Genomic DNA, 22272 nt, shown 5'->3' on the forward strand with positions numbered 1-22272 from the left:
AGTGCCACAGATAAGAAAGAAGATGAAAATACAAAAGGATTTAGGCATCGGTTCAATCGTAGTTACATATCTCATCACAATATAAATTGAACCTGACAAGCAATTGCATTTTAGGTACAGATTTCATGCAATTTAGCTTCAAAATCAAAATGATCCTTAGCCATTTTAGTAGTAGGCTTCGCTCTAATTAAAACAGTCCCTTAGACTTGTGCTATTGGTGCATTTACGTCAGATAAGATAAACTTTACAACCCTAGCAGAACAAATATATATAGGGAAAAGGGTTAAATATACCTTGAAATTATTCAAAATAAACCAGCTTTTTGGTTCAAAAATACCCTACTAATACGTTTTTGGCTTAAAAATACCCTTCAATTATCAAAATAGATTTTAAAAAATCCCTCTTACAAAAGGTGTCCAAAACAAGGAAAATGGGTCTAATTTTGCCTTGAACTATTCTAGATAAGGAAGTTTTCCCTCCATTTGAAGTTCGGGACAAATGCCCTAAATTGTAAAGACTTGAACAAAAACTTACATCGGATATTATTAGATTAATTTGACTATTTCAAATGACAATTTTTATATAATGTTAATTTTATGTTTTGTATGAAGTTTAATTATCTGCAATAATTTTTCAACTAAATAATTATTCTATTCTTTCCTTTTGTATCTAATATACCGGCATCAACTTAAACTTGGGATGACTTAAAGTTATGATAAGTAACATAACGTACCAAGATACAATTGAATTTGATTTCTTTTATCATATCATTCTTATAATTAGTCAAATAAATTCATTATTATTAATGTAAGAAAAACAAAAAAAACTAAATAATTATATAAGAAAAGGTATGTAATATCATATTTAGAAATAAAAACTCGTACCTAATGTATGAGGAACCGTTATATGTGATTGTTTTTACTTGTTAAAATGGAAAGTATTTATACTACTTATTTTCCTATAGGTTAATATATGTATGACACATTCAATCTCCCCACCCAAAAAAAAAGAAGAAAAAACAAGAGCATGGCATAATTGACCATTTTTCTTTGTTCCGGAGAAAAGAAGGATACTTTTGAGGTATTTTAATAGTGAATGGGCATTTTTGAGCTAAAAACCTAATACTAAAAATACTTTTGAACTAAAACCGTAACAAAGTATAAATCTAATCCATTTTCAATAGTTTAGGGGTATATTTAACCCTTTTTCCATATATATATAACCAAAATATCAGGGGAAGGGGAAATGCAATTACCACAGCCAACTCTTGCACCTGCATTTCCTGTTGTCTTACTAAGTTCATGTCCACCTGTTCAATAGTTGGTCAGCTCAAGATTCATAGAGAATGACATGCCACAAAATATTTCGACCTTTTTATGCTATAAATTATAATAACACAGAGAAAATGAACAGTAGAGTAGATCTCCCAAATCATTTCACCAGATGAAGATATCTCATTGTACAAGGCGGACCTAAGATTTAAAAGTAAAGGGTACACCATTATATTAAATATATAAACCATATAATAAGAGTATAAGTTTTGTCAATTCACTTAATTTTGGGTTAATCCTTTTAGCTATATACCGTCTTTCAATAGATGTTTTCAAACCATGCTTCGCAATCAAAATAGAATAGATGTTTTCAAACCATGCTTCGCAATCAAAATAGAAAAAGACCAAGATTCAATAGTGGGGTGAACTGATTGCTGAGCATACCAGTTGACACTATTAGATACAACACATGTAGACTCTTTGCATCAATTACAAGATGTCTTTTTTTTTCTCTAACAAATACTTTTCAATTAGTTATACATCTCCATATTCATAATTTGTGAAAACTATCAGAATGTCTCTTGCTCTTATATAATCTTATAAAAAATTGAACAAATCATAATTCATAAGTAAGGTATCAGAATATCCTACATATCTTCTTGTTCTTTTATAAATAAATGTTATGCTTGCAATTGCATATTATTATAAGCTTCAAATTGCACATACTTTTATAAAGATTTACTCGTCCAATAAATCAACAATACTAGTCACTAACTAATTTTTAATATAATCCTCTCACATGGTACAGACGACCATGAAACTTTTTTTGAAAAAATTAAAATAATCAATTGTGTTTGAAAAATATAAACTTATGAGTTAAGTTTTACCTTTAAAAGAAAAAATTGAAATCCTACTTTTAAAAGTCAACATAAAGCTATTCTCATTATCTGCCATTAACATATGGTTCATAAAAATTATATGGTTGGTAAAGTAGAAAGTAAAGTAGGTTGAATAATTATTTTTGCAATAAATGATGAATCTTTCTTTGCAACGTATAAACTTATTGATCAAGGTTTTACATTTTAGAAAAAATTAAAATCACAACTTGTAATTCGAAAATCCTACTTTTTAGAGAATATGGAATTTCAAATCATAATTTGATATTGAAGTTGAAATTTTATTCACATTTCATAAACAAATGTAGATTTCAAATTTGAGCCCCAGATCCTATGGCCAGTCATCTACTTTGTAAAAAGCAAGAAACACTTGAGAGGTGCATAAGATGAAAGCTCAAAGATCGAATCATCAAATGACTATATTTGAGATAATTACAAAAAGATCAAAAAATCCTTTCTATGAACTGGATCTCTTAGTAGTACTGAAATCTAATTTTAACTTTGTATGATTTCATTATTGTAGCTTAATACAAACATTAGATGTAAATTAGCACGTCATCACTACTTGAGAGTCGTGAAAGAGTCCAGCAAATAGAAGTGCACATTAACTCAATGCTTGCAAAGAAGAAAGAAAAAGAGTATAGCAATTGGCATCCTTAAAGACAGTATGAGAGCGTATCCCAGCCAAACAAGACACCCTCATGCATTATTTTTCTCTTCAAATGTTTGGCTCATTTAAGAGACATGAAATGCACAATTTCTGACAACAGTCTAAAAGACATGGTCAGAAATAACGACCACACATCAAAGCAGCAGCACATACTGATCATAATCAGAGCACAAAAAGGGGCAAGTTGAAAGGGAAGTGATATGAACATTGCTCAAAATTAGTTGAGACCTAAAAGCATACATACCTCTTCCCAGATCATCCGGATCAGCATGCACAACTACTGCTCTTCCCAAGATGGAGTGTACTCCACTAAGAGGAATCTATATGTAGGAGCAAAAATCAATGTTGTCACACACCAATCAAATAGCATAAACAAAGAAGTAGTATCGTACTGTACCTGCATATCTGAAATTGATATCTCTGCCACCCCTTGAGTGAAGAAATGATAATACATTAAAGGGAACAATCGATCCAATTATTAAAGTTTGAAAAATATGAATTATATAAATAATAATAATAATAATAAACTAACCATCAGGACCAGCAACAATGTTGCCTAAATCACCCGCATGACGTACTTCATCTGTGGGAGCTCCATGATCTTTCTTAAGTGGATTAAAATGAGATCCTAAAAATCAATCACCTACATTGTTAGGTAGAAAGAATAAACCAAGGACCTGCATTTGATTATCGTACATTACCTTAAATTAAAGGATCCTTAGCTACCTAGATTACTAATTAGTCTAATTCAATCTCCTTGTACAAGGCAATTAGGTGTTTGTATATATAGGAGACTGTAAGAAACAACAGTGTAACAGTAACCAAACTCCCAATTTGTATTTATAGGAACTGAATCAATTACAATAGCTAGTAATCAAACTGATACTTGAAGACAGAATTACTACAACATGAAAGGGGATAATAGGACATTGCAACATAATTCACATAAACTCGGCCAAAAAAATAAATAAATTGAATTACAAGAAAGGGCAGGCAAAAATTAAGTTGACGAACCAGTGGAATTGCAGCCGTTAGTGGTATCACCCAAAGCATGGATATGGAAAGCGTGAAGACCTGGAGCTAGACCAATTATTCTTCCTCTCAAGTGGGTAGTACCTTTGTTGTGTTGTATAACAAAATTAATAGCAAGATGAGGAGATCTAGAAACATAATTAGAAATTAAAGACAAATACCGTTGGGTTGCTGGATGAATTGTAAGGACCCTTTCACACTATTGTTCCCGGAGATAACGGCCACTGCTTTCAAGCTCCCCATTAATTTTTCCCTACATCTTTCTACATTTTAAAGGTCCACCCATTTTGTCTCTATTTCTCCTCTACCAGTGTTCACTCACTATTGTGCCTTATCATGTCAACTTTGGTCCCTTAAATATCATTCTGACCATTTTTAGTCTAGCTAAACTGCTGAAGTGGAGCATTTTTTATTCAACTCATAAAATAAATGGAATACTATTAAAAATAATTTAAATTTTTTATTATACTTTATTTAAATATACCCTTATCGTTATACTTTATACTTTGAACTAAATATGTACTTATTTGTTAAATAATTAAATCCCAACCTTAGAATAGACAGGAGAAGGGTTGGGATTAATTTGAAGGATCCATATCCTTTTTGTTCCGGCCAACACCTAAAATAACCCACTTAACTACTTCAGAAAAGAGTCAAATATACCCATGTACTATCGAAAATAGTTTAATATATCTCTCGTTATATTTTCGGGCTAAATATACTTTTCATGTTATACTTTCAGTTCAAATATATCCCTCTCATTATAATTTGGTACAAATTCACCCTTAATTTTAACAGAAGGACACTTGAAAAACTCAAAATTAAATAATTCATTTCCAAATAATGAGAGGGGTATATTTGAACCGAAAGTATAACATGAGGGGTATATTTAGCCCGAAAATATAATAAGGGGTATATTTAAACTATTTTCAATAGTACAAGAGTATATTTAACCCTTTTCCGTAAATACTTTGTTGCCCAAACCTATTTTAAGTCAAGCAAAAGCACAAGGAATTGTTTGTCAAAAACATTTACCAATTAATTTGCTTCACATAGTACAAGAAAATTGGCTTTTATAATTATTGGTCCTATTTTTTGGCCAATCAAAAATACAAAACATTGAAAAAGTTTGCAAAATATTTAAAAACAGTTAACTATGTATTGTTCTAGTGTTCTTGCTGAGTTTATTGTTCCAGTTCAATTCTGAAATTTTTGATAGTTCAATTCATGTGGTCCTTGAAATTCCATTGGTTTGGATTGATATGCTAAAATTATTGAAGCGATCAAAACTGATTTGAAGATTATTCTTTTTTGACATTACTCCATCTTGATATTTGAAGTCTTATTTGGATTGGGTTATGAGTTATTTTGAGTGTTGGCTGGGACAAAAATAAATATGGGGTCCTTCAAATTAATCTCAACCCTCCACCCGTGTATTCTAAGATTGGGATCCCAATATTTATCGGATAATGGACATATTTGGCTCAAAGTATAACGGTAAGGATATATTTAGATCAAAAGTATAATAAAGAGAATATTTAAACTCTTCTAATAGTATAGGGGTAAATATGAGCCTTTTCGTAAAATAAACTGAAAAATTAATGGCACTAACTGCTATCAAAAACATGATCAATATCAAACTCCGTCGATTTTTTTGTTCTCCATTTTTTATGCAAAAATAATCGACTAGAGTATTTTTAAAAATTGAGATCTAATCGACCAAGTAGATAGGTTTTTCAGTGACTCAAAAATCATTAGTCCATTGTATCTTTTGGCAATCGCCTTCAACTTTTAAGTCCATTCAATTAGTTGGACTAAATATGCTTCATTTTAACAAAATTAAGGGACAAAAGATATTCAAAATTATATTTAAGGAATCAAAATAGATCTACTATCATAAATATGAAAGAACTTTGGCGAAACTCTCTCTCTCTCTCTCATTTTGCTTTGGGAACCCAAAATTCATAGACAAAACTTTGGCGACACTCACTCTCACTCTCTTCACTTTAGAGTGCGTGCTCTGCACATGTCTATCACATAAATTAGTAAAATAATGTATACAATAAAAAATTATTAAAAATAGTAGTTGATATTAAAATATTAGCAACATTTGTGTTGGAATTAGATTAGCATGGCTTCATGCGGTAACTAATAATAATTACAAATCATGATGGCGATAAATCAGACATCACATAAAATTATATTTAAAGAAATATAATATTATTATATCATTTAGTCAACTGCTCTATATATGCAAAAACTAATATAAAGAAAATCATAACAAATATAGAGAGCAAATTTTTCCCTAAACAAACCTCTTTAATAACTATATTGTGGGATGCTATTGTTGTAACATCCCACAAATTCTAAGCTAAGATACGAACGATCTCTCTTATGCACATAAACTCGAATTCGACTATTTATGATTTTACATAGGTGTTAAGGTCAATTCTTTAGTGTGGGAAGATATTTGGAGATGAATTGAGGTCAGAAGAATCCTCTAGCACAAAGTTGAGTTGAAAGTTTCTTTACCGATTGAGTTTCGATATATCTTTTTACTTGGGTCAATTTTAAACAAACATATATCCTAGAATATGAAGAGTTACATGTCACATAACATCTAAAATGAAAAGACTTCAAGTCTTCTTTTCAACGTCATCGACCGCTCGTAGTGCAATTTCATAGTATATAATTATAACTATTTTACCAAAAGATAGTGATCTGAAAGATTCACTGTAAGATGTGTTCAACGGCAAAATCAAGTACAGACCGCACGGTGCTCCACATAATATAGGGCGGGGGAAATTATTTGGCAGTTCACTAAAAGCATTATGTGGACCACACTTCACATTGTGCATTCTCACAATGCCAAGTGCGGATTGCACTTCATTCCACATAATGTATCAATGTAAATCTCTATTTAAGTTGGTTTTTCATCGAAAACTTGATTCTTTTGAGATGCTTTAAAGCATAGGGCTGGTATTCTCTCCTCTTTTTATCCTCCATATTAAGGTAAGTTTCTCCCATCAAATTCTAAGAAGTTTCAAGTATTTCAATCCTTCTTTTTGAATTATTAAGGAAATCCTACACCATAACTGTCACAACCCAAGCTAGGCCCTAGGTGTGACACGATGATTAGAATCCCAAAGGACCCCAACCAAGCCTCTTATCATGTCATACATGAACATACATAAGGTATTTAAAGCAATAAAGCCAAGACATTGCGAAAATAAAGTTTCAATAGAAATATCTCAATATAGGAGAGGACAACATCAAGGGATGCGACAACATAGACTCTATGAACATCTATCATGCCACTACTAATCTATATGGTTTTATAAGAAAAGCTCCTAGATCACCTAATATAAACAATGAAAATGTCATAAGAATATAAGTAAAAGTAAACTCTCACGTCCTCAGAACATGAGGAGTCACCACAAATGGGAATATTAATAAGATCTAGTCACGAATTAGAGGATAAACGTGATCGTCGGACCCTACATTATGATACAATGTAGGAAAGAATATGCATTAGTACATGGAATGCACTAAGATGTGAGAAGTATGCATGAACAATAAAAATAGGACATAATCAATCTGAACATGGGATGCATGACCAATATCTTAAAACATGAGTAAAACCTTGAAAACATTTAAAACATCATAATCATGTGATAAATGCATCAAAACATCATCATGAGAACTTATTCCTTTCTTTCATATACCTTGGTGTGGGATAATATCTTTAACCGTCATATAAGACCATGCGAGCTATAACATGTAATTCGATGTAACTCTCACATCGAGAAGGGGGAGGCTACTTTGTCAAGATAGACTCTGTGAGAACATCATAACATTATGAGCTATATATGGATCCACTAGCTCAGCCATATTGACATTATAAACCTACATGGGCAACATAGTTAGGGACTAAAGGTTGCTACTAGGATTCCCTTGGATAGCTATTTTGGCTACCGGATCGAACCCTATCTTAAAGTCCTCTCAGTGCTTAGTCATTATCCCAAAGAAAATTCATAAATCATAGTCATTAACATCATTAGGAAAGATAATAAAATATATCAATCCACATCATAAAATAATCATATGAGTAGCTCATCAACATGATTGATTCATAAGAATCCATGAGTTGGTGAGAAAAGTCTTTCACCTATTTAATATGTGTGTGAGAATTACCTTTCACACTATAGATACTTCGCTTAAAAAATTATTGAGACATTATTCATAACCTTTCATGAGTCATTCATAAGCCTTGATAATCATTCATAAAACATTCATTGAAATCCTTTAAAATTCATAATCATAATTTCTTAAAAATATACTTGAAAATAGCATATAGCATGGGTCAATGAACATCAACTTGAAATCATGCAATATAATGTGAATTATGCATAATTTGATCACTAATCATAAGATAAATTATAATTAAGAAGACTCAATATAATTTCATGGAAAATTAGGGCTTATAAGAAGAATTCATTTAAAGAGATTTGAAGAAAACCTTTGGACTCCATGGATGCATTTCCACATACCTTGATCAGTTTGAATTCCTAAATGCAATGAATTGGAGACTTGACTTTGAATTCTATTGAATTTGCTTGAGGAAGAAGAAACTGTTGAGAGAGAGAGAGAGAGAGCGCTTTAGTGAGAAAATTTTGGGATTTGGGTGCTAGGGTGAGAATGAAGGAGTTAGGAAGGTTTAGGGTAGTTAATAGAATAATATTTAACACAAAAACCGTGCAAATACATTAATGAACCAATAGGGAAAAGACCAAAACACCCCTAACTTAAAACTAAGTCGGGCACCTACACAGGAGGGTCACCAAGGCCCGTGAAGCTCACTACGGGTCGTGGTAAGGGTCATGATCCTAGGGGTCGACTGGTCTAGAAGGGGTTGGCTTCCACTGGGGACACCACGATTCATGGTGCTCACCACCGATCGTGGTCCCCATCATGGTCCTTACCTAGCTTAGAGGTTTTTGGGGTTCACTTCTATGAAAGGGTCTACGTTCCGTGGAGCCCACCACAGTCTATGAACCCCATCGTGGACCCTTACTTTGATCCTCAAACATCCAAGACTCCACCAAGGTGCCTCTACATTGCTCGTGGTGCCCTTTACGACTTGTGAAGGTCTTCGTGAAGTTCACCTGGTGCCAAAAGTTGTAAGTTCCTGTGAAACTTTCCTTTAAACCCTATTTTTCGACTTTCCAACATTCGAAGCCTTATAATATCTCCCTCTTGGGAACATTCGTCCTCGAATGGAGCTCAACCTAGCATGAATAGAATAGAAAAGAGACATATCAACCCATCATGAATGCAAAAACACATAAAAAAATGCATAAAAAATATGGAATACTCAATCCCAAGCTAAAACATGACTTTAAATCTCATTTCTTGAACATGAATGCATATCAAAATATGAGAATGACTGAAACACATGGTTTTGATGGTGTGGATTATGAAGGAACTTAATACATCAACTAGGAGCGGAAAGAAAGAGATGGAGATATCGTGAGATCATATCAGCTTCGGCTTCCCATGTAGCACCTTCAAGCTCTTGGTTCCTCCATAACACCTTAGCTGAAGCTATTTTCTTGTTCTTCAACCTTCTAACTTGATGGTCTAGGATCTCAATTGGAACCTTCTCATAGGATAAACTCTCTTTCATACTAATTCTATTGTTACAACCCGTATTTTGTACATATGGACATTTGGGATAATTGTAACAAGTTAAGGATAATGTTATCTTCTGATCTTGTTTGACGTATAAGTCGGTTAAAGGTTAAGGAAAAAAATGGAATTTAGTGACGGGAATATTGGAGAAGGTTAAGGGTAAAATTAGAATTTTACAATGTGTAGTATTATGAAAATATATGGGCTAAGGGGTTGGGCTTGGAAGGAAAATCAAAACAAAATAATAAGAGAGGCCCAACCATAAGGCATGGCCCAAAACAAAAAAAAAAGAAAAATATCCAAGCCCATGTAAATTCATCCATGTGATGAATGAAATAAAAAGGGCACTTAGTCATCAAAATCCTAGAAGCTTCAAGACAAGTAGACAAGTGAGGAGAACAAAATAAAGGAGAGAAAAAAAAGAGAGGAAATTCGGCCAAGCTAGGGAAAAATTTGGCCCTTGAAATCTTACTCAAAAAAAATATTTTCTTCTAGTATTTCCACTAATTTAAGGGTCCTCTATAACATGGTGGAGTTATTTTGGAAGATTGGATGCTTGTTTCATTGATTTAGGAGTGAAGAGGTTAGAAGGAAAAAGGTAAGAATTAATTCATTTTTATTATGTGATGAAGTTTGTTTATGTTGTAGTATGTAGAGATGTGTAGAATTTATGGAAATATGGAAGTTTGCATGGTGGTATAGTGCCATGTATACATGTTCTTATATGGACAAGATTTATTAAATTTTTTATGTAGTATTTTAGTAGTAGTTATGGAGTGGTAGTTATGGTGAAATTTTATGTTGAAAATGGAAGTTGAATGAATTTGGTTGAAGTTGAAAAAGTGAGATGGAAATGAATTAATTTTGTTTAGTATGTTAGTTGTGTTGTTGTGATTCTTATAATGTAAACGAAGATTAAATGACCTAAGTTGGCATTGAAATGGATTGTAGGGAATTATGTCAATTAAGCATGATTTTAGTATATTATGGAAGTTGATGAATATTGTGTAGCTTGCTTGGAATATTCTTGACTTATGTTGAATGAGTTTAAATTGATATATGAACATAAAATATTCATATTTATTTGAAAGTGCAAAGTTGGGTTGGAAGTTGTTGCACTATTTGGAAAAGAAACCAATTTATGTTATGATGCGTTTTGAATTGGTTGTTAAGGTTATTGGTGTTGTTGTTGGCATGGTTGTTGATATTGTGGCCGAGTGGAAATTTCGGAGATGTTGTATATATAGGGGAGATGCTGCCGAAATTTTTGTAGACAAGTATTGGTTAGAATTGAATTCTTAAAGTCTTATGAATATTAATTGGTAAATGTGACCAATTGTAGATTTTGGAGGAAACGGGAATTGAGTTTGGATAAGCGTGTAAAGACAATAAGGTATATAAAACTTTACCTTTCCTTCCCTTGGCATGTCTTAGGTGGAATATGTTTGGATACGAGCCTCGGAGATAACTCTACTCTTCGAAATCTATGCCTAAAGTTGTCCCTTTTTCATGCAATAGAATTGAATTAAATATTTATGAATAGTTGAAAAAATTGCCTAAACCTCTAGAACTTGTACAAATAGAACCCGACTATCTTAATACTCTCAAAAGTAATGTCATAAAGCTTAACGCACATAATTTGTGTACACCACCTCATTCGGCTGAGGTGGGCCCACTATTCTCGAACTTTTCTTTGCTATTCTATTTGACTTAGGTTGAGTAAAATTCAAAATACTAAACGACTATTATTTTAATTATTCCATCAAGCTCCATAATATATTTTAAAATATGGAGACGATTTTAGAAAGATTATTTAGATATAAACTAATGTGACATCAGAAAGGCATGTGCTATGATTATTGTTCAGTTTCGTTTATATGATTTGTCATCAGGATTATGCCATTGAGTCTCTATAAGTGTTTTGTATTTTGAATTGCATTTAGATTCTCACTACTCTGTTTGTGCCTACTAGTATGATATCATTCATCAGAACTCGGGCCGGCTTTATAATCGTGCGCCTTATAATATACTCGATAGTATGATGTGTTACGGGTCCCGAGACCTCGCCATAGGGCCGGGTACCATTTATGGTTTCATAATGTGATATGATATATGAGATGTTCTGATGATATGACATGTTGTGATGATATGATGTGTTCAGGGTTTGTACGGAGATTTAAAATCTTCTGGAGTATGATGTTGTGGTACCAGCGTTAGGGTGGTGACTACGTTCCCGAGCCTTATGCATGATTTTTATTTGCATTATGTACATATGTTTTCAATACATATTTTGATGTCCTGGCTTTGATATGTGCTTCTTGTACCTTTCCTTTCAGTTACGATCTATATTCTTTATGTTTGTGCTTTACATACTCAGTACAAAGTTCGTACTGACCCTCTTTTTTGGGGGGCTGCGTTTTATGCCAACAGGTATAGACGTTCGTGACCCATCAACATAGGCTACTCACCTTCTGCTACTGCAGAGTGCTCCTTTGACTCAGAGCCACACTTCGATATATGGCTTACCTATGTATATACTCTTGTATATTTGAACATTTGGGTACGGCGGGGCCCTGTCCTGTCATATACTTCCGTTATATTCTGTAGATACTTATAGACATAGGTGTGGGTCATGGGTCATGTATGTTCATTCATATATGACTTGTATCTTAATGCGGTCCCATTTATTATAACGGCCAAAATGGCCCATATGTTTGTATACATACACGTATCCGGTGATACACCTTCCATCGCCCCTTTTTGGTTTGATATGTTATTTTTTGCATGCGCGACTCATTAACGTAATGATTGTCTACTGTTCTGATTGGAACAAATATTAAATTAAATTATTCTATAGTATGACGATATGGTATGTAAGTTCGTTTGGGTATCCAAGTAGGATGCAAGTCGCGGCCCACGGGGCTGGGTCGTGACATCTATCCAAAGTCACAATAGATCTAAGATCACCAACAAAATTTCTCAACAAAGAAACATGGAACACCGAATGCACTGATGCTAGCTCAGAATGCAAATCCAACTCATATGCCACCTTGCCAATCCATCTCAAAATCTAATATGGTCCTACATGACAAGGACTAAGCTTTCCTTTCTTTCTAAAATGCATTACACCCTTCATGGGTGGAATTTTCAAGTAAGCCCAATCATCAACATCAAATTCATGACAATTCTCCTTACATTTGAATAGGACTTTACCCGACTCTAGGAAGTCTTCAATCTTTCTCTAATGAGTCTAACCTTTTCAATAGCCTCTTGTACCAACTCAGGTCCTATCAATACAACTTCAACAACTTCAAACTAACCAATAGGAGATACCTCCTACCATATAAGGCCTCAAATAGTGCCATCTTGATGCTAAAATGGTTGTTATTATTATAAACAAACTCTATCAATGGCAAATGATCATCCTAATTTCCTTTGAAATAAATGGATCAGGATCTCAACATATCCTCTAAGGTTTCAAAAGCACGCTCGGCTTGACCATCGATCTGTGGGTGAAAAGTTTTGCTAAGCTTGACTTGAGTACCAAAAACCTTTTGAAAAAATATCCAAAATTGAGATGTAAAATGAATACCTTGGTCTTAAATAATAGATAATAAAATACCATGAAGCTTAACCAACTCTCGAATATAAAGTCTAGCACAATCCTCGACTGAATAAAAAATCTTAATGAGAAGAAATTGAGTCGACTTGGTCATTTGGTCAATAACCTCCCAAAAAAAATCATGTTGCCTATTGGTATGAGGGAAACGTGTAATGAAGTTCATATTCAAGGCTTCCCACTTTCAAGTAGGAATCTCAATATCTTGAACTAAACCTCTCAGTTTTTGATGTTCAACTTTCACTTGTTGACAATTAAGGCACTTTGCCACAAACTTCGTAGTGTCCCTCTTCATTTTATTCCACTAATGCACTTCCCTCAAATCTCTATACATCTTTATGGAACTCGGATGAATAAAATACCGTGAACTATGAGCTTTAGACAATATCATTTCTCTTAAGCCATCAATATTGAAAATACACAATCGACCTTGATATCTCAATACACCATCTCCTCTTTGGGAGAAAATTTCAATGGCTTTTTCGGCAACCACTATCTTCAACGCAGCCAAAGTAGGATCATTATCTTACTTGTCCTTAACATCCGCCACAAGAGACGATTCAGAACCATTTTGAACAACAACACCACCATCCTCAGAATAAACCAATCGAATACCCAAATGAGTTAATCTATGAACTTCAGAACTAACTCCTTATTTGAATCCTCAACATGGAAAATACTATTCATGGATAATATACTAAGAGCATCGGCAAACATATTTTCTTTACTCGAATGATACAACACACTCATATCATAGTCCTTTAACAACTCAAGTTATCTCCTTTGTTGAAGATTCAACTCCTTTTGGTTGAACATATATTTTAAACTCTTATGATCGGTGAACACATCCATATGCACACCATAGAGATAGTGTCTCCAAACCTTTAAAGCAAACACAACAACCGCTAACTCTAAATCATGAGTTCAATAGTTCTTTTCATGCACCTTGAGTTGCCTAGAAGCATAGGCTATCACTTTGCCATTTGGCATCAACACACAACCAAGACTAACCCTTGAAGCATCCTAATAAACAACAAACCCATCAGATGCTTCCGGCAAGGTCAACACCGGAGCAAAAGCAAGCCTATCTTTCAACTCTTGGAAACTTTTCTCATATGCCTCAAACCATTGGAATTTCACCTTTTTTTGAGTCAAAGTAGTCAAGGGCAACACAATAGAAGAGAAAACTTCCATAAACCACCTATAATAACCAACTAAGCCCAAGAAACTCTAAATATCGAAAGGAGACAAAGGTCTAGGCCAATTCTTAACTGCTTCAATCTTCTTAGGGTCAACTATAATACCTTCGTTGGAGACAATATGGCCAATGAAAGCAATCGACCTCAAACAAAACTCATATTTGCTAAACTTAGCTAATAACTAATGGTCCTTCAGGACATGCAACATAATCCTCAAATGATCGATATGCTCCTTTTCACTCTGAGAATATACCAAAATCATCAATGAACACAATTACAAACATATCCAAATATTGCTTGAATACCTGTTCATCAAATACATAAAAGATGCAAGAGCACTTGTTAGTCCAAAAGACATAATCGAGAATTCAAAGTGACCATACTAAGTTCTAAAAGCCATCTTTGAAATATCACATTCTCTTATTCGGAGTTGATGATAACCCGATCAAAGATCAATCTTTTAAAAGTAGCTTGCTCCTTGAAGTTGATCGAATAAGTCATCAATTATTGGAATAGGATTGTTATTCTTAATTATGACTTTTTCCAATTGTCAATCGCCAATACACATGCAAAAAGGAACATTTTTCTTTCTAATAAAAAGAACTGGAGCACCCCATGGAGAGATACTCGGTCTAATGAAACCATTATCCAACAAATCTTTCAATTGATCTTTGAACTCTTTTAATTCTGACAGGGTCATTCGGTAAAGAGGAATAGATATAGGTTGGATATCAGGGAGAGAAATGATACCAAAGTCTATTTCCCTCTTGGGAGGGATACTTTGAAGGTCATCGGGGAAAACTTCTGAAAAAACTAGCCAATCTACTCTCTTGGGGTACGAATTGACTTACTATTCGACTCAGACCTCATCAATGGAGTTTTTTGATGGATTTCTTCTAGAAGGCTTGGTTCCGAAAGATGACCTGATGGGGGAGGGTCCCCTTTCTTTTATCAAAATCTAGCATAACTAGAGAACAATTGAGAACCAGTAAAAGGATATAGACTATGATGAGACATTCAATCGATATGATATATTTAATCACATTTTGATTTGTTCTCCTGCGGATCATGGCCTTACCACTCGGTCCCCGATGGCCAGCGGGGGGAAGCACGTAGTTTGGTTCAAGGTAAGGTATACCTTAACGGAATGAAAGAGAATTAGTGTATTAAGCAAGTATAAAAAAGAAGAATACTTTTGTTCAAGCAATTATTTTTGAACAAGGAAGACAAGAAAACTCATTCTAATAAGCTACATAAGCCAGGCTTACGATTCTGTTGGTGTGAAGTGAGCTCTAACAATCGAAATGGCTAAAGGAGCCTGCGAAAGGTTAGCTACCAGGTACGAAACAGAGTTTGGCAATGCTTGAACTGATTGATCTAAGTGAGCTACGAGGTTAGTCTTCTAGGATCAACTTGCTCCTGATTCAGGCGGATGCCATGCCTTGCATGAAACTTGATCAAATATAAATAAGAGAATGCATCTTTCTGCGGTCAAAACAAGACTTATGAACAAATTCATTAACAATTGAAACTGACTCAAGAGTAGGAGCTTCGGAATTGGTACCTCTAACCCGTACTAGATGATAGATGCAACCTTGAGAAATTATTTTTTGAGCTTTAGGGAATGAGATATATTGACTCACACAAAATTACTACCTTTTCATTCTAAGACTGACTCATTAGGAAACTGAAACTTAACACGGGTCCTATAGTATATAGAAGAAAAATACGCATGACGCTAATCCATTCCAAGAATAACATCAAAATCGGTCATATCAATCTCTAAAAATCAACTTAAAACATTTTATGAAAAAGGAAAACTAGGCAATTTTGATAGACTCTCTTAGCCACAATTGAATCACCAACAAAAGTATAGACCAAAAATGGCTCTAACAAAATCTCAGGACTTACAATGAGTTTTATAGTAAGATAAGGAGTTACAAATGATGGAGTAGCACTCGAATCTAATAATGCATAAATATCAAAGTCAAAGACTTCAACATACCAGTCACCACATCAGGTGGATCCTCTATCTCCTGTATGAAGGGCATATAATCCTTTGTCTGATGGCCTGGCTTACCATACTTATAACATGCATCTAATCCCGCCAAGCATTCACCCTTATGGTTCCTTCCATACTTCTTGTATAGAGGGTTGACTTGAACACTCGGAGTTCCTTTTTAAATTTTAGGGTTGGACACTTTATCTTTATCAAACTTTGGAGCTGGAGTGTTTGAAGAATTTTGGTCAAAATACTTTTGACAAAACCGAGGAAGGCCACCATTTTCAGACTTACCATAAGGAAAATAACAACCATTGATTTCCTCTTGGACTCTCTTCTAGACCTCTACTTCAACTTCTCCTCCTCTATTTGTCCATCTCTTTGATGAGCGTGGTAGTTCTATATTCTTTGACCACAAAATTGGACACACCCAAAATGAACTTGCTCATACGAGACCTTGGATTGGTGACCATAAAAGGAGCATATTTTGATAACTTAATGAACTTGAGGGCATATTCCCTCACACTTGTATTACTTTGGCACACATTGATGAACTCTTGTACCTTGGATTTTCTTACTCCAAAGGAAAGAACAAGTTAAGGAAAAAACTCTTAAATCTCTCCCAAATAACAGGACCATCATCTCTACCTCTTTCATCCTTTTATTGCTCATACCAAACTTGACAACTCCTTTACATTAATAAGCCTCTAAGTCCGCCTTCTCCACTGGACTAATACTGTTATACCCCATACTTTTGAACCTTGAAACGTATTCCTAATCTTCTTGGAAGTGTACATGACACCCCTACTATCCACACATATCAAACAACCCTAAGGAAAGAAGAATGTGACACCCCACAGTAGAGAAGGTTGGAAATAGGGTCAAGAGAAGTCAGAAGGAGTTGGAGGCCAAGTAATGAGTTGTGGGAATCAATTTACCTACGTAAGATACTAATTTAGAAGTATTATATATTTTAGATACTTAAGGACATACCAAGCTTACGTAGCATGAATTATATAGGTGCTTAAAATAGGATGAGATTACGAACCTATGAGGAAGAGAAGAGAAGGACACGTGGCAGCCTAGGTAGGAGACACATGGCATCACCTCAAGCAAGAAAGTCACCCACCTACTTGGGGTCAAGTAGGTGACCCACTTACTTGGGGGTGGGCCCTACCAAGGACACGTGACAGTATGTGGTTGGGTGCATGAAATGACGTGGCTGCCTAAGGGTGTGACACATGTCACCCTTAGGGGATGCCATATTTTACTCTCCCAAAAGGCTTATATATATGTGTATGGTGACTAACAAGTTTATTTCACATCCAAAACTTCAGCCAAACAAAGAGAAAAAATGTTGGAGGAAAAAAAGAGGCAGCCACGACTTGGAAGAAGTTCAAGGTGAGTTCTCCAATTTTTCTCTGCAAATTAATTATTAACGATGTTCCTTAACAAAATGGAGGTGTATATATGTATTTTATGATTTCTACGGATTCATTTCTTCAGCCCTACACTTAGAAACTTGGAAGAAAGTTGAAAGAACATCTTGAGAGAACAAGCTAGAGGGGCTATACCACGGTTATATAATGGTGTTTGATAACATAAAATTCTAATTTGGGGCAGTGGAAAAGGGACACAAATAGTTTGCCCCAATTCAGCACATCAAGAAGTCTCCGTGATGGAATTTTGGTGAGTTTTGGCCAATTTTGGATAAGGTAAGGTTTCTCCTTTCAATTTGGAATTTATGGTGTTGTTATGGAGTGTGTTAAATGCCCTATAGGTGGCAGGAAATGTGAAAATATCATAGAATTACTTAACGTCGAAGAAAATCTAAATTGGAGTCGTTATAGTTAAATTGTCGTCAAAGTAAAGTGTTGTGCTTGTGGTGTGCTATTGTAGGTGTGTAGGGGTTTGTTGAAGGGAATAAATGTGTTCTAAAAGGGGTGTGGGGGATGCTGGTTGCATTCACACGACCCCTCATTTCATATAAATAAAGGCTTTGCGAAATAAAGACTAGAAACCCTATTTTGGTGTTGTAATTTTCAGCAAGTGTTTTGGAGCTTGTGTTGTGTAATGTTGCCATATTTTATGCGTATATATGCTGCAAGGTGTTTTTGTTGGTTGTCTGTAGTTATTAGGGATGTTATTGGAAATTCGGATAGGGCATATTATAGGGGAGATATTGCCTAATTTTTATCAATGCCTTAACTAATTAAAGAACTAGTTGAGGAGACGAATAAGGAAATAGGTTCCATCAATACTAAGGTGCAACTTAAGGTGTTGGAAAGTCAAGAGTAGTTGATATTCGTATTACTTCCGTGTTGAATAGGTTCAAAAGACGATGAGGTGAACGTGATAAAGAGTAGCCTGTATGAGGTATGTGAAGCTTTCTCTTGGCATGTTTTTGGCATAAGTATGTAAAGCTATCTTTCTTTCCTTTTGGCGTGTCTTAGCCGTAAGCGAATTGTATGTGTAATGTGGGGGTAATTCCATTTCTAGAACTCCAAGTACGCCTCATAACTCCTATCAACTACTTAATATTGGAACTTCTGTAAGAATTGAGTATTGCCTATTAAGGCTTCTACGTGTTAAAGAGTAGTATCTGGAAGGCTATCTCTCTTTTCTTTTGATAGGTACTTAGAATGAAAGTGAGTTTATGATGCCATAATTGTTCACCGAGCTCCAGGATGGGCTAGATACGAAATATGTACAGGATGACCACATGAAGCGAAGTACAGACTATATAGAGCTTATTCTCTTTTTTCTTTTGGCATGTCTTAATTGTAAGTGAAATATGATATGAACTCTGGGGTAACTTCATTCTTAGCATCTCCTATTTACTTTTGAATATCAAACTCTTGTAATAGTTGCACTAGTTCCTTGGAAACTTCTATGTATTAAATACATAATGAATGTATGGGCTCCAAGCCTTAAAGACTATATGGTACTAGGTGTTTCTGATTTCATAAATGATTTGGCCATATGTTAATACATGTCTAGGGTCTCTGAGATTACAATTGATATAGCCCATAATGGCATTTGGAGGACACTCGAGATGACTACACTACTACTCGGATCCTCAGGCAAAAGCTTAATCTTCATATTCTGTCGAGTCTCTGATAATGATTTAAATTGCATATGGTTACTCACTACTCTACTTGTGTATACTGTAACACTTCTTGTCCGAGTCCCAGGCCGGTTATCAGATTCATGCTCAATTACTTTGCATTGTCCACCACCCCTCACTAGAGGGCCGGGTTACGTATGTATATATATATGATAATGTGTTGTAATAAGGTGGTGATGACACTAGGTCTATGATGGTTTTACAGATGTATTCACCGGATCCTTGATAGGGTCGTCTATATGGTATAATTTGAGCATGCATACTTTTTATGATTCACAAGGTACATGTACATATTTCTGATTTAATATTTTATCCCGGTTTCTCTATCTCAAATATGCTTCCAGTTGTATTATGTTATATTTTACATACTCAGTACATATGTCGTACTAACTCCCTTTCTTTGGAGGGATGCATTTTATACCCGCTGATACAGATACAGGTTTTGGAAGTCCGTCAGCTTAGGACTCCATTCATCTCAACTGGAAGAGGCCCCATTATATCGGAGCCTAGTTTCTGGTACTGACCACTGATGTATAAAACTATTTTGTCTACTCAAGGGTAAGGAGGGTGCCCTGTCCTGCCATATGTTGTCATGAATATTTTTAGAAGTCTGAGGACATGTATATATGGGTTGGGTATGTCAGTTTGATTTAGTTGGGTCTACATGATGTATGATATAAGTTATTATATTATGGCAGCCTTGTCGGCTTGTGTGCCATTTTATGAGGTGGTACAAATAAAAGAGGCTACAAGTTTATGAAAATGTTATCACCCAATAGGGTTCTAATGCATGGCATTGCAGTATTTGTAGCCCGGTTTGGCTACACTTGATTTATATGCATTGCATGTCTATAATTCGACTCAACCACAACTGATAGATATGTATACGGGGGGTCCAGGTCAGACCATAGTCGCGGTCTACGAGATGGGTCATGACAGAAATGGTATCAGAGCAGTTCATCCTTGGATTGTCTGGAGATCGTGTCTAGTAGAGTCTTGATTATTGATATGTTATGCGACACATCTATAAACAGGAGGCTACAAGACATTTAGGATGTTACCTTTCTTTCACATCTGAGATCGTGCTATAGATCCAAGTCATAGGACAATTCTTTATACTAACCTTGGAATTTAGTAGAAGGACGACATTAACAGAAGGAAGTAATTGATGACATGGGAAAATTATGGAGCACGCAGGTAAGTAAAGTAAAGGCACAGAAGATATCTGCTGGGTAAGGTATTGAAGTAAAATTGAAATGTAAAGTCGAAAACTGAAGGAAAAAGTAGACAGAAAAGTGCAACAGATGCAGTTCAAAGTTAGACATACGAGGTAAGTTCATTTTTTTTTTATTATTGACATTGAAATCCCTGTGTAGCTGCGATATGAGTTGATATTGAAAGCCCTATGTGGCTGTGATATGATATGAAGATATATATATGTTGGCCCTGTGAGGCATTATTGGTATTTTCTGCGTGCAGGTTTGGGATAAGTAAGGATTATAGAGGAAACTTTGCCGAAATTTTCCCAGAACAAAAAAAGGGAATGAAACATAGACTCTTAGTATGCCTTGAAAGTTGATACCGAGTACCCCTATTATGTTTAACTAAAGCTGTACGAGGTACCCTTTATGTCATCGATAAGGGGCAACCTTTTTTACTTGGAGAATTTTATTTCGGAGAAACAAAAGCCTATTTAAGTAATATAGTTCAGACCACGGTATCTCCAGCCGTATTTGTGCTATAGGAACAAAAACAGGGAGCTCAGGTTAAAGGGTAAGATGTCCAGCAATTGAGTTTCACTTTTCTTGAAAAGTACCAAGCCCCTAACTCTTTGTTGAGAATTAGATAAGTTGTTCATGACTCGACGATAAACCTAGGGGGAGACTATATGGGTCCTGTGATGTTTAAGAGATTCTAGTTTCTTCCAACGATGGTTGGAAAATGGTTTATGATAACAGTTTATTAGTTCTCCCCTATCTAATTGGAAAACGAAATGCTAACAGAAGTACCCCAGAGAGATTTTATGAATTGAATATGAGTATGAACTAAAAGGGAGATATGTAAGTATGAGTTTAACGGTATAGTACAACAATGCGGGGATAAAGTAAGACCGCTATAAGGCGCATAGCCGTTGTTGGGTACACAGTAAGGGCAAAGGGCATAGGGTATAAATGAATGAAGCGTGTACACCACGTCGCCCCAAAAATAATGGAACCCTTAAAAGACAAGGACGGCAAACTTAAGAAATAAATGGCGCAACTTCCATTCACCCCAAGAAACAAAGGATGTAGGTCAGAATAAAGCTACTACTTCAAGAAAACCTTAAACAGTTATCGTCGGAATACAATTGTTGTCTAGTCAAAAGTTGTAACGACTACCAGTGGGTATGAACCTTTCATAAGAAAAAGTAGAAGGTGGCCTTGGATAAGTTATTTCCTGGGTCACATTATTTAAGTACCGATTAGTAGACGAGATATCACATTAGATAGGGAAAGGTTCTTGTCACTTCGTAATTTATCCAAGGTTATGTACATGGATAGTCAGGTTATAAAATATGCAGAGAGACGGAGATAGGATTCGACATCAGGCAGATTGGGGAAAGAGATCGGATGGATTTGAGACTGGACATAGAGATGTAGAATGAGGTATCAGCAGATAAAGGTATAAGTACCCTCTAAAGGGGGGAAGTCAATGAGAAGAGTTGCAAGGGTAAGGCGAAGGCAATTGATGTGGCAACATATTTAAGATGGATGTTTAAATGCCAA

At 35.0% G+C, this 22272-nt stretch overlaps 1 protein-coding gene across 1 annotated transcript in view; it reads right to left on the reverse strand.

Annotated features, from left to right (window-relative positions):
- LOC129870914 (superoxide dismutase [Cu-Zn] 2) overlaps positions 1 to 4203 on the reverse strand; it is a 4418-nt gene extending 215 nt beyond the window's left edge. Inside the window, exons 1-6 of the mRNA XM_055945791.1 lie at positions 4031 to 4203; positions 3852 to 3953; positions 3370 to 3465; positions 3235 to 3266; positions 3082 to 3157; positions 1256 to 1309 (exon numbers count right to left, since the gene is read on the reverse strand). Coding sequence (XP_055801766.1) covers positions 1256 to 1309; positions 3082 to 3157; positions 3235 to 3266; positions 3370 to 3465; positions 3852 to 3953; positions 4031 to 4112 — 442 coding nt within the window. The 5' untranslated portion in view covers positions 4113 to 4203. The remainder of the gene's footprint in view (positions 1 to 1255; positions 1310 to 3081; positions 3158 to 3234; positions 3267 to 3369; positions 3466 to 3851; positions 3954 to 4030) is intronic.
- Positions 4204 to 22272: the final 18069 nt, after the last annotated feature.

Source organism: Solanum dulcamara, chromosome 10 (assembly GCF_947179165.1).
Source record: "Solanum dulcamara chromosome 10, daSolDulc1.2, whole genome shotgun sequence".
Taxonomy (NCBI): domain Eukaryota; kingdom Viridiplantae; phylum Streptophyta; class Magnoliopsida; order Solanales; family Solanaceae; genus Solanum; species Solanum dulcamara.